The sequence below is a fragment of the Stenella coeruleoalba genome (genome assembly GCF_951394435.1).
Source record: "Stenella coeruleoalba genome assembly, chromosome: 20".
NCBI lineage: Eukaryota > Metazoa > Chordata > Mammalia > Artiodactyla > Delphinidae > Stenella > Stenella coeruleoalba.
Genome location: NC_137166.1, coordinates 41,350,159 through 41,363,924, shown reverse-complemented (window position 1 = coordinate 41,363,924; position 13,766 = coordinate 41,350,159). Strand labels below are relative to the sequence as shown.

The window sequence follows — 13,766 nt, the reverse complement described above, 5'->3', positions numbered from 1 at the left end:
AGGTCGGGGCTGGGCCGCCAGGCGGCGCAGGCAAACCGAGCGAGGCGGCGGGCGCGGGGCGGGTCAGGGGGCGGGGCCTGGACTGCAGGCTGCCAGCAGCCCAGGCCGATTGCGGGGCCCAGGACGAGACCCGGTCAGTGGTCTGCTCCAGGCTCCACCACCAAAGCCTGCGCCTTGGGGTCGAGACAGCCGACCCTCAGTTCCCTGCTCTGCAGCTGTCTCTGCCTCGAGGCAAAGCTCTCGGGGCTTCGTTCTTTTTCTCATCACAGAAACAGAACTTTGGTATGGGAAAACAGCAAGAGCGGGGAAATCCCTCCACCCGCTTCCGGACCTTTCTGGGCAGAGTACTTTTGGAGTGCATTATGCAGAGGGAGCCCAGGAGCCACGCAGAGAAGTTCCACACTCTTGTACTCTAGGTACATTGTCCGAGGCCCTAACAAAACTAGCATATAGAAGACAGTCCGATGTTTGTAAAAGCAAAAAATGTGAGCTCTTTTTTAGGTATATGTAGCGTCCCACAAATATGTTCTACAAATCTGCCTGCGCCTCCCTGGCCGGGCCTTGATCGCGGTGCCGCGGTGCAGCAGGAACCGGGGAGAAAAGACCCCAGACCAGGAGTGCGCTTGGCGGGCTCCTGCTCCCAGGGACCAGGGTGGGAGATGGGGCAGCCACTGCACAGGCGGCACGCGATGCCAGGTTAGGGCCAGAGCCAGGTGAGCGCTGCTTTAGACCGAGGGCAGGGAGAGACACCCGCCCCCTCTGGGGGAGGGGGACAAAACGAGGACACCGGAGGCCGGACAGACGGGCTTGAACGTCAGCGAGTCAGATGGAAGAGGAGAGAGAAGAGGTAGAGCCGAAATGGCTGGGAAGGTCATGGTCAGATCTCCTGACTTCCTCTTAAATGTGCCAGGGAGCCAAGGAGAGGTTTTGAGCCAATTATTTTTAAAATTTGTGACACATCCATGTGTGCATGTGCCTTGTTTAAAGGCCAAGAATGAAGAATTATCATTGAGAATGTTCTTTAGCAAACCATCTCAGATTGTCGGATGAAAGCACCTGGAACATTATTATTCTTGCATGGTGCACCTTCACTTCAAAAGATAATTTGTTAACATTTTCACTGAGCTAAACAACTGCATTAACCTTGCTGTGTAAATACTTCCAAGGTGTACTGTTTTCAGTCACTGCTCCCCTGTTTATTCTAAACTGCTTTTTCTTACTCCACTTCTTAATTCTGACTTTTTTGTTGTTTGCCACAGTATTCCCTTGAGTAACTTTTTCCTCAAAGAGAGGCATCCTTTCTGAGTTTTTGCAGCTCTGAAGAAAATGTCCTTTTGTTGGCTTTGTCAGGGACCAACAGTTTGGCCAGGCAGAGAATACTTTAGGTATACTTTTCTCTTATATACTGGGCCTGTTGAATGGCTGTCTCGGCCAGTCCACCACAGAAAAGAATACTTTTATCCCAGAGCTTTATATAACTTCTCAACTTCTGTTAACCTAATGGATCATAAAAACCCCAGGCCAAAAAAAATCTTAAGCCACCAGAATGTGCATGCACTCAAGACTGGTTAAATCCATCAGGGGGCAGCCAGCCAATGGAATACTCTCCACAAAAAAAGAACAAGGAAGCTGTTTCCTTACTAATATAGAGAGACCTCGAGACTTCCCTGGTGGTCCAGTGGGTAAGACTCCGTGCTCCCAACGTAGGCGGCCTGGGTTCAGGTTCGATCCCTGGTCGGGGGAACTAGATCCCGCATGCCTACCACAACTAAGATCCTGCATGCCGCAACTAAAACCCCGTGCAGCCAAAATAAATAAATATATATATTTTTTAAATATGGAAAGATCTCTAAAATAAATTTTAAAAAAGTTTAAAAACTAGGTGCAGAAGAGGTCTAAGGTATGCTTCCATTTATGTAAAAAAACGGAGGGGTCAGAATATACATGTATGTGCTGGTATGTGCATAAAATATCTCTGTAAGGATGCAGAGGAGACTAGAAACATTTGTTGCCTCCATAGAGGGAAAGAGGGTAGTTGGGGGGGGGGGGTGCTAGGGAGACTCTTTTTAAAAATTTATTTTATTGAAGTATAGTTGATTTACAGTGTTAGTTTCTGGTGTACAGCAAAGTGATTCATTTCTATATATAATCCCAAATCCATCCCTCCCCCACCCTCCCTCCCCCTTGGCAACCACATAGAGAACACACTATGTCCGTGGGGAGACAATTGTAAAAACAAAAAATGCCCACAAACCTTTTTTATCTATTGAATTTGGATCTTGGGGGTATTCTATGGAGAACAGAAATAAAATACAACTCCTATGCTCTCCTTTAATTTTACTTAAAAATCAGAATAACTGTCACAAATAAAAGCAAGGAAAGCACTGGCACACACTGCTTTCTCTTCCAACAGACTTCCGCATGGAGACCCCAATGCACCCCTGTGGTGGCCTGGCCGAGACAGTCAGCCATTCGGCAGGCCCAGTTGTGGACTCAGCTCTGAGGTCCTCTGACCGCTGGAGAAGCCTCCATCTCAGTCTGATCGCAGGCTTTTCCATCTGCATTGGAAAAGGGACAGCCTTGCTCCTATCCTTGCAGTGCAGGCATTCACCACTTGTAGGTTTTATTTCCCTCCAATCTTGCAGTGAACTTGACTATGTCTTTTCTTTCTTTTTTTTTTTTTTTGCGGTACGCGGGCCTCTCACTGTTGTGGCCTCTCCCGTTGCGGAGCACAGGCTCCGGACGCGCAGACTCAGCGGCCATGGCTCACGCGCCCAGCCGTTCCGCGGCATGTAGGATCTTCCTGGATCGGGGCACGAACCCGCGTCCCCTGCATCGGCAGGCAGACTCTCAACCACTGCGCCACCAGGGAAGCCTTGACTATGTCTTTCCACATGAGCGCTCCAGTCTTTCTTCGGCCCAGGGACGTTTCACTGTTCCCTTCTGCATTTCTTTCCTCCTCCTGCCCCCTCCCCCCACCCCAATACCTCATACATTTACTGGCTCTTCTGCATCTCCCCTGCCTTCCTCTTCTCTCATAATTATTGTTCCTTTATATTTTTTCTCTCCCACGAGCTTGTTTTCTAATTTTCTGTTCCAGTTCTCTGCTCTGATTTGAAAGCCTCCATGGAGGATCTTTGTTTGGAAATCCTCTTTTTCATCCCCAAGACTTCTCTCTGTTCACAGATTATTTCTTCTTCCCAGCCACCGGCCTTCTTTTCATCAATGCATTGTCTCTCAAATATCATTTAGAATACTAAGTAGTGTTTGGGGGGGTTTATTTCTGTATTATTCTTCTTCTAAGTTTTCTGTTGCTTCTAGTGCTGTTTCGTGGGTGACAGGGCTCCCTCACCGACCCCGGGCATGCACTTGGGAGTGTCACCATGGGGACATTTGGGAGGCTCAGCCGGAGACCACAGGGTCTGGGTTGGGTAGGGTTCCCCTCCCCCAGGATGGTTTCCCTGGGCCACCCAGCTTCTCCTCCAGCTGCCCCCCCCCCCCCCCCCCCCGCAGCCACTCTGCCCACTAGGTGTGCCTGGGGCAGGGGGTTGGGCCCAGGCCTAGCAAGCCAGGTGGCTCCCTCCCAGGCCCCCTTGCCAGCTCTTGAGCTCTCCGCACCTGTTGGGAACAAGCCACACCCCCTCCCCTTGGGGGCGGTTCTGACCTTGGAGAGGGGTTCCTGGTCGCCCCAGAACGCTGCCTTCTCAGGCATCCAGTGCTTCTTCGGCGGTGGCAAGTCATTGCCCACGGCCAGGGGGTTAAGCGAGGACAGCAGCCGGCCCCGCCGCGCCTCCAAGAGCAAGAGCTTGAAGCGGCCGCAGGCCCTGACCAGGGCTACCCAGGGCAGCTTGCGGGGCCGATGCGCACTGTCGCGGATGTGGAGCGAGGACAGCTGCACGTTACTTCTCCGGAGCGCTGTCTTCCCGTCCTGGTCCAGGGCTTTTGCGGAGCTGGGGGCGCCCGGGGGCTGGGAGGCCATCTCGGAGCCCGGCCTGGCCACGAACGGTGGCGCCACGCGCCCGCGCCCCCACCTTGGGACCCACGCGCCCTTCCTGAGCCCGGAGATCTCGCTGCTTCCGCTCAACGCCCAATACGGTTAGCCACAGAAAAATGGCCAAATGTGTGAAACCGGCGGCCCCATCCTCGCGGCCTCGCTTAGGGTCTTCCTGGCTCCGCCTCCCGGAATGATCTGTGTCTTCTGCCTTTGAAGGGGCCTCCTGGCCAACCCACTTCACCGTCAACAACAGAGAAACGGTCCATAAATTATAGAATGTGCCCAGGATTAATTAAGATGCAGCTGTTAGGGGTAGGTACACAAAATATAGAAGCACGTGAGGGAAACACCTGTCATAATGCCAATGAAATACCAAAGAACAAAATGTCACCTCTTGGGACTACCCTGGTGGTGCAGTGGTTTAGAATCCGCCTGCCAAAGCGGGGACACAGGTTCGATCCCTGGTCCCGGAAGATCCCACATGCCGCAGAGCAACTAAGCCAGTGCGCCACAACTACTGAGCCTGAGCTCTAGAGCCTGACGAGCCACAACTACTGAAGCCCGTGCACCTAGAGCCCGTGCTCCACAACAAGAGATGCCACCGCAATGAGAAGCCCGCGCATGGCAACGAAGAGTAGCCCCCACTCACCGCAACTAGAGAAAGCCCGCGCGCAGCAACGAAGACCCAACACAGCCAAAAATAGATTAATTAATTTTTTAAAAAACACTTAAAAAAAAAAAGTCACGTCTTGTCCGGGGGCAGACTCAATGCTAGAAAATGACTGCATGGAATTATAACAAAAGAGCAAGGGTTGTCAACCCTGGCAGGTAGAAGTAGAAATGATTTTCTTCCTTCTTTCTCCTTTTACAATTGTTCTGATTTTTCTACGATGTTACTTTGATAATAGAAAAAAACCTCTGCACTCTACTTTTTCTAAAGGTCTCATCTGGGCAGATGAGGCAGCCTCAGAGCAGGGACCCAGGGCTGCAGTGCAAAGACCTGGAGCTTGTGTGACCCAGGGTGTGGGCGCACTCTTCCACTCTTGGTCCCAGTGCTTTTCTCAGACACTTTGGTGGCATCTACCCCGAGAGGCTGAGGCCACCTGCCAGGATCCTGGTACTGTGCTGCCCACTTGGCTCCTGGCCACCAGCACCAACCACATGAGGGAGGAACCACACTCCCCAGGAAAACATGGGAAAGCGACCACCTCCCTCCCACACGGGTCCTTAAGTAAGTCAGGCTGTCCTTATCTGAACCTGGCTTTCTTCACAACAAAACCAGAGAAAAGCCTTTGCTTTTCATTTTTTTTTTAAAGTTTCAGGAAATGAAAAATCAAGAAAAAAACAGAAAAATTTCATTTTATTTAAACTGTACAGTCTGAGTTTTTTCCTCTGACACTAAAAGAAGTTAAAAATAGAAATTTAAGCAACCTTCCAAGGCAAGCTTTGAAATGTCAAGGTTTTAAAAAAAAATTATTTTACAGCAAAAATTTACAAATAAATACAATCTGTACAATCTATTAACTGAGTGACCAATGAACTTCCATCCTGGAGGAGATGTGGTATTGGGACAGGCCAGGGCAGAATTCAATTACTGCCTTCTTAGTGGAAGACGCTTCAGCCTAGAAAAGGAAATAAAAGAGAGAGAGGAGGAAAGTTAGATACAAACAGAAAAACCAGACAGTTCAGCAGGGGAGAAGAATGCCAGGCCTCTCCCTGAGCCAAAGTGGCACAAAATACAGAGGATGACCCACACCATGAAAGAAAGTACCGTTTAATCCGCACTCTTAAGATTCTGTTCCCCCCAAGACACACAGAGAGACTCACTCCTCCACATCTCATATTAAGACCCATTTATAAAAGCAAGTTCCAATCCTGGTTGCACACACCTATCTCCTGTATGACCTTTGGAAGGAACTAAAAAAACAAAAAACAAAACCATGTTTGCTCCAGGGCCCAAAGCTCCTGAGCCGTTAGTCTTAAATCTCAGCTTTGTGCACACAAGAATGTTCACGGCAGCTCTATTCATCAAGAAGAGCTGGGTCACAATGACTCCAGATTCGCGCTCTACAGCCCCTAAGTGGAAAACCAAATGCCCCCAACAACGGAACAGATGAATACTCTGCGGTGTATCCCATAAAGGAATACTCTATGGCAATGAGAACGAACCAGCTGCTCTACACCAATACAGAGGAATCTCACAAGCCAGATGCAAGAGTTCATAGTGCATGGGTCCCTTAAATAAATCTGAAACACAGGCAAGAGTAATCAGCGGTGACAGAAGCCAGAGTGGTTACCTCTGGGGGGCGGGGGTGGGGATGCTAAGTGGGAGGGGCTTCTGGAGTGCTGGTTTATTCCTTGCTCTAGGTATGTTCAGAGAGTGAACATGCACGGAGCTGGGAACTTACAGTGTGAATGCACTATAGAGTGTAATTAACTGTATGTTTCCATGTCTGTGAAATTCTAGAATGGGCAAAGCTAACTTACAGGGACAGCAGGAAGATCAGTGTCTCCTGGGGAGGGGATGGAGGGGGCAGACTGCAAGTCCATCAAGAACTAGGCTGTGCTGTCACTGAAGGAAAGCAGCAGGGGCTCTTGACAAGAGTGAGACCTCAGCCAGGCGCTGGGGATGCAAGTAAGACCCATGTGGTCGTGACCCTCAAAATGCCCCTTGCAGGAGACAGATGCAGACAGGTAATACACAGAGTGGAGTGAGGCACAAAAGATGGAGGGGGCCCCCTCCAGGCTCCCTGGGGAGAACCTAGGAAGCTTAGGGGTGAGGGGCTATGGAAACTATACCTTTAGCAACCACAAGAGTAATATTTAAATACATGTCACACCTCAGACGCTGCATTCCCTCTATCCCAGTCCCCCGCCTCAGAGATAAGTGCTCTCAGGGGTGTAAGAACCCCTCCAGCCCTTTTCTATGCAAGGATGTACATACATGTGCATGCGGGGAAATCCAAAGGCCTGGTGACAACAGTACCAGGCACATACGCTGTTCTGCAGCTTCTGGTCTCTAAATGGTTAAGTTTTAGACGCAAGTCGGCACACAGCTACCTGCCCACATTTTCTGACTTCTGTGCTCAGCCCACCCCACTACACTCTCCCGATGGGCACTGAGGGGCTTCCACGTGTGCAAGTGCAAATGCCTCCCCGCAGGAATGACTCATCACGTGGCCCCAAACGGTCAAGGGCGAAAATATCAGGTGTTGGTGAGGGTCAGTGGGCCTCCCTGGGCCTTGCTTTCCCCGCCTGTGAGAGGAGGGGACACAAGTCACAGCCTTATGTGAGGATTAAACGAGCCCACACCCATGGTGTGCCTCACAGTGCCTGGCCCGTCCCTATCACCACTGGCACATGCCATGAGGAAAGGGAAACATGAATCAACACAGCCGCTTCAGGGGGCTCTGGATTAAACTGAAATGCTCATATCCGTATTGCTTCTGAACCATGAGAAGGTCCTGTCCATTCTAAAGAAATAAATGAAAAAGGACAAGGCAGCGGCACTTGTCTTTCCAGACGGCAAAATATACTATAAGGCCACAGTAATTAAAAGAGGGCGGATGAAAAAATAGAAAACTGGGGGCTTCCCTGGTGGCGCAGTGGTTGAGAGTCCGCCTGCCGATGCAGGGGACACCGATTCGTGCCCCGGTCCGGGAAGATCCCACATGCCGCGGAGCGGCTGGGCCCGTGAGCCATGGCTGCTGGGCCTGCGCGTCCGGAGCCTGTGCTCCGCAACGGGAGAGGCCACAACAGTGAGAGGCCTGCGTACCGCAAAAAAAAAAAAAAAAAAAAGGCTAAGAAACCAGAACAGAGAATCCAGGAACCGATCCACATGGGCACAGGCATTTAGAATCTGATCAAGCTACACCTCCCTTAACAGCCCAGAGCACCGGTGGGGCCGAGTGGCCAGGGCTTGCGCCTGCCGTGTCCCCCGTCACCCTGGGCCCACAACTGGACTTGCCCTACCTGGTCCCGTGCTGGCCGGGCAGGGCCACCCAGCTGCTCCGGCCCGGGGGCTGGAGGGGAAGGGAAGACAGCGACTTCCAGGCAGGACCATGAGAACCTCCAAGACCATCCTCCAACCCGTTCCCCTCGGCTCCTCTGAGGGCCACATTCTAGAGCGGAACAAACTGGGATCCTGAGTAACTTTCTCAATTTAACTTATGCTCCACTGTGCTGTGCCAGTGGGTTGAGAGGGTTTCTTTTCATCGCAGCTCGCCTACTCACTCTCACTAATACAACCGGCCATCTATCTGGAGAAAGGTAAGTTGGATGCCTACCCTACTCTGTTCACACACAAAAAAAGGAAAATAAAACAATTCAAATAGGTTAAACCAAAACAGAACTACAAAAGCATGAGAATAGTCTATATATATATACAAAACCTTACATTAGGGAAGGCCTTAAAAAGACAAAATGTAAAACATACCAACAACAACACAAAAATTCGTAAAACTGAGTGTTCCCAAAACTAAAGTTTCTGTTCAACAAAGATTGTTAAAAGTCATATAACAGGTAACACTCTAAAACACAAAGGATTACTATCCAGAATTATTTTTAAATTCCTAAAAATCAGTAAAAACAGTACCGAAAAACCAGTATAAAAATCTAACAGAAAACAGAATATTGTGCAAAGGACAGGAGCACATTATTCACAAAAGAGCCCATGGCAAAGGCTGAGACACACAGGAAACGCTGCTCAGCCTCATTACTGATTCAGGAAATGCAACGAAGATGACATGCCATTCTTTACCCATCAGGCTGGCAAACATCTCTGTGCTGTTTGTAACTGATGTAATAACAAGGTGCTTTCATAATTTAAATGGATAGAGCCACTTGTGGAAACAATTTGGTGACATTTATTCCTTCTAAATGTTCATTCCCTCTAGATTTATGCTACAAAAAGTTATATTATTTATATTAAAAACGTGCAACAAAATGCACATGTACCTCTGTGTGTGTGTGTGTGTGTGTGTGTGTGTGTGTGTGTGTGTGTGTGTGTGGCTGTGCAAAAAAGTCTTCAGAGTTACAAAGCAACAGATGACAGAGGTTACTGTGGAGAGAAGAGAGATTTGGGGAATTGGTCATGGGCCACTTCAAGCCTTATCTGTAAGATCTGAATTTTCACAATGATAATATATTTACGTATTACTTATGCAATTAAAAGTTAACTTTTTAAAAAACGAGTTAAAGCACAAATTTATCATTTCTGACATTTCCCTCTATGCAAACACAGCAAGGTTTCAACGAGCCTCTGAGGGTTTCTGAAAGCCTACTGTCTCCTGTCGCCTACCTTCTCAGCAGCTCCTGGGGTGACAGGTCTGCGGCCCCTTCTTCATCGCTCTGGCTGTCACTGCTGTTCGTACTCTCGGAACTACTACTTTTCTCTGACTTTTTATTCTTTTGCTTGCCTTTGTGTTTGTGCTTCCGGTGTTTCTTTTTCTGAAATAAATAAATAAACAAATCAAGGAGAACAAATGGGTGTTTCCCTTCCTAATTCCACGCAGTGGCAGGCTAATGAGGCATTTGGTTGCTGGAGTCATTCAAAACCAAAAAACTTCACCTGGGGGAGCTTTAGCCTGGTGTGGGACAGACCAGGACACACAACTGGGCACACACTCTCCACCGCGCATATGCTCACAGAATTGATCTTCTGGCGACAGACACAGCAGAACCAAGCAGGCACAGGAAGGACCCCATCATGACACTCAGCCCCCATCTCATCCAAGGTGACCCCGTCCCCCCACCCCCCCGCCCGTGAACCTGCCTGCTCCATTTCTTTAGCCATATGTGACAAACCACATATCAGGATGGCAAGCTCCCTGGAAAAGCACAAAGAAGAAACTGGTAGAAGGTCAGAGAACAGCACATATGCCAGTGAGAAACACGTGAGTTTGGTTTTCAAATCTGTCGGCACCAGTTTCTTTCCTTTCACTCCAGGAGAACTTCTCTTACCTTCCATGCTCAAGAATCCTTTTTTCAGGTAGCCAAAAGAGGAACTGTTCCTAATCAATTCTACTACTACCCAGATCACTGTGGGTACCCAGCACTAACTAACATTAACTGAATTAAAAGCCTGTGCCATAACTCAAAAGAAGACACGGATGTTGAGACAGCAGTGTCAACAGTGTTCTTTAAGTGTCCATCACTTCAAATGGCAAGCTACAGACCCAAATCTCTATTTGTAATGATGACAAAGTAGTTGAGAAACGTGCAAACTAATACCTTCCTTTAATACTGAATGATAATCAATATCAAATGTTTTTATTCATTATCTAAGTATTTTATTAAAAACAATTGTTTTATTAAACACAGTAATTAACTATTCTGTTATTTAATACTCAACCATTACTCTAAGATATTTAATTTATTTTTTTGGCCGAGCAACTTGCGGGATCTTAGTTCCCCGACCAGGGATTGAACCTGGCCCCCACAGTGAAAGCCCCGAGTCCTAACCACTGGACCGCCAGGGAATTCTCAACTCTAAGATATTTAAATGTCCTTTTCTCCTACTTTTTAATGTTCATGAATAAAAAAAAAATTTTAAGTAGAACTGAATAAATTAAGATATTCTGTCTAAAAGAAAAACAGGACTTCCCTGGCGGTCCAGTGGTTAGACTCCGTGCTTCATGGCAGGGGGCACGGGTTCGACCTCTGGTCAGGGAAGATCCCGCATGACGTGCGATGTGGTCAAAGCAAAAGAAAAAAAAGTTTTTCTGAAAATCGAGGGTTTCCATTGACTATCAACATTTCTGTCAAGGTGTAGCGAGACCTGTGGCCTCCATCTTGACTGGCTTCATGGGTCACCCCTGGAGGCTGGTCTAGACGACAGAAGCAGGGGCGTCTGACCCCACACACTGATCCTGGTACACCCAGAAGTTACCTTCTCTTTCTTCCGTCTGTGCTCTTTCTTGGTCTTGTGTTTTTCTTTGTTCTTTTTATGTTTCTCTTTGAGAGGTGCCTCAAGTTTCTGACGAGCATCTGAAACACGAATGTAATAAAGACATTACTTAGAGACTACAGGCGAAGAGAAGGCTAAATTACTGAGTTAGGAGTCTGACGTAGACAGATGTTTACCATTAAGGCAGAACTCCTGCCCTGCCTCACTGATAAACAAGCAGATTAGCATATCACGTTGTAGATCTATATTTAGAAACTGCCAGAAACCTCAACCTAAGACCAGAGTGATCCAATGGTGTCTGGCCACAGTCTTATCTGCCAGATGAAGATAAAGTCAGACCAGAATGCCTACCAGCCTTCTGTCATTTAACATCCTCAGGTAAACTCAGAGATAGACCAGAGTCTGAATCTGGCTCTGTCAGCAGGTCTGTGGTCTTTGGCATGTCGCTAAACCTCTCCAAGTCTGTTTTCCTGTCTGAAAAATGGGGAAAATAAGAATCCCTATCCTTCTGGGGACACAGAGGGGATTAGATGGGACCATGCACATGAATCCCATAGCCCAGAATCTGGCACATAATTGTCCGCCCCTGTGACACCGTCCACCCTTTACAAAAGCACATTTCATGTGAGTTTGTCTTATAAGCAGAAACATTAAAAAATTAGCACCAAAACAAAATAATGTACTTGATCATTAAAAATGAGTAAACATGGCAGAAACAGAGACATAGATGTAGAGAACAAACATATGGACACCAAGAGGGGAAAGTGGCAGGGGTGGTGGTGGTGGTGGTGGGTTGAATTGGGAGATTGGGACTGACATGTATACACTAATATGTATTAAATGGATACCTAATAAGAACCTGCTGTATAAAAAAAAAAATTAAATTAAATTAAAAAAAAAAAAAAGACTAAACAAGTTGCATGCGCTCCACTTCTCCACCTCCAAATTCTGACCAAAACGTTTTCATAGGTCATTAACTTCCAGGTCATCAAACCAGCAGAAAATTATCTATAGCAGAAACAGTGTAAGTCATTAAATCAACTTTTTTCTACCTAAAGAAAAATTCCGAGGTATTTCAGGAGTATGGTTTATTTCCCAAACCCAGTTAACCAATGCCTGCAATTTTCTAGTCCTACAGTTTGGTCAAATGTTTCCCAGGTTGACCTCCCCAAACTTTTTTTTTTTTTCTGATGCTAGTTTTTGGAAAATAGCCCATAGACCAAATTAAGTTATCAACTATTACAAGGTTATCAAGAACCATCTGGGAAATGGGCATAACTAACTTAGCTTTCAAGTGCCGACACTTATTTTAAACTAAAGATCTGAACACTTACACAAATGAGAAATACATCCACCAAGATTTTTCAAAACTTCACACATTTGACTCCTCTCTGCTTTCATCTCTTTGAAGGCTGGGTTAATTAACCAAGCCACTACGCATATGTGGGCACTACAGGAAACTATAAAGTACATAATAGAATTTTATGTCATTTCTATATCTGGGCCCTATTATCAGATGTTTGTTAACTCAGCTTTCAAAGAGATGCCAACCAGTCTAAACATTTTAACATGAGATGTCAGTTTAAGCCGGCACTGAACAGAAGCTGTTAACAGATATTGCGGGAGGAGGATGAGCTGTACTTACTTCTGAAAGGATTAGTTTTATTTGCTGCATTAGCCGAAGTATAAAGAAGTCTCAGAATATCCTTCTCCCTACAATTCCTATCCCATCTTTGTGCCCTAGATTTTTACTTTTTTATCTCTATACGTGACAAAATTTGAGATACTTAGGGCCCTATCTGTTAAAAAGTTAAAAAAAAAATTAAAGGACTCTAAGGCTGAAAAGCAACACCTATCATTTAGGCACAAGGTGGAAGCACTGATTTTCCAAACATGGCTGAGAACGGATAAACTAGAAACAAACATATATATTTGGTCAGCCTCATGCTGGATTACGTTGGCAGACAGAACAATGTGGTTAGAGTTGTCCTATCTTGGGGGAGACTCTGGCCCCAATGCAAACAGATGACATAAGGAGCTCTCGACTCACTGGGGCAGAAGACGGGAGGCAGCTGCGGGCCGAACTCTTCTCTTTCATCTATCTGTATCTTCTGAATTGGGAAGAAAGGTGCGGGCTCCTGGGGTGCTGGCTCACTAGCTGAAAAACACCAGGATATTAATTTTAGATACATGCCAAATATTAATGTGCTTGAGTCTTCAATAAATGTCTGTTTTTACCAGATAGCATGTGCTTTTCGTCAGCACCCCGCGTAACTAGCTCACGCCAGGTGCTGATGACACAGCAGTGAACACACAGGCCCAACCTCTGACCTCCTGGACATTTGAGTTGGAATGTCGGTCACACAAGGGCACCTGCAAGCAGGTGCCCCAGGGGCTGTACCACAGGGGTGGTGAGGGTACTTGTGGCACACACTCCACATCACCTGAGACCTAAAAGGTTGAAACACCATCGGGACTTCCCTGGCAGTCCAGCGGTTATGACCCTGCACTTCCAGTGCAGGGGGCGTGGGTTCGATCCCTGGTCGGGGAACTAAGATCCCACATGCCACGTGGCATGGCCAAAAAACAAAAACAACAATGTGATTAAGCCAGCCAAGAGGACTAAATACAATATCGCAAAAACTGAAATAAATAAATAAAAATAAAAGGTAGAAACACAACCTCAAGGAAGGGCCATCTCAGGAGAATAAAGACTTACAAATAAACAGGATGTACGGCTTCACTGGTGGTGCAGTGGTTAAGAATCCCCCTGCCAATGCAGGGGACACAAGTTCAAGTCCTGGTCTGGGACGATCCCACATGCCACGGAGCAACTAAGCCTGTGCGTCACAACTACTAAGCCTG

At 47.3% G+C, this 13,766-nt stretch overlaps 2 protein-coding genes across 2 annotated transcripts in view; both read right to left on the bottom strand.

Moving 5' to 3' along the window:
- The window catches only part of WDR88 (WD repeat domain 88), a gene marked incomplete at its 5' end in the record, with an annotated part of 36,581 nt that extends 32,602 nt beyond the window's left edge, over positions 1–3,979 (bottom strand). Inside the window, one exon of the mRNA XM_079907218.1 lies at positions 3,665–3,979. Within this exon, the coding sequence (XP_079763344.1) occupies positions 3,665–3,979 (315 nt within the window). The remainder of the gene's footprint in view (positions 1–3,664) is intronic.
- A 1,411-nt stretch (positions 3,980–5,390) lies between these two features.
- GPATCH1 (G-patch domain containing 1) overlaps positions 5,391–13,766 on the bottom strand; it is a 43,881-nt gene continuing 35,505 nt past the window's right edge. The window contains exons 17-20 of the mRNA XM_079906865.1: positions 12,952–13,059; positions 10,884–10,981; positions 9,294–9,442; positions 5,391–5,616 (exon numbers count right to left, since the gene is read on the bottom strand). Of these exons, the coding sequence (XP_079762991.1) occupies positions 5,586–5,616; positions 9,294–9,442; positions 10,884–10,981; positions 12,952–13,059 (386 nt within the window). The 3' untranslated portion in view covers positions 5,391–5,585. The remainder of the gene's footprint in view (positions 5,617–9,293; positions 9,443–10,883; positions 10,982–12,951; positions 13,060–13,766) is intronic.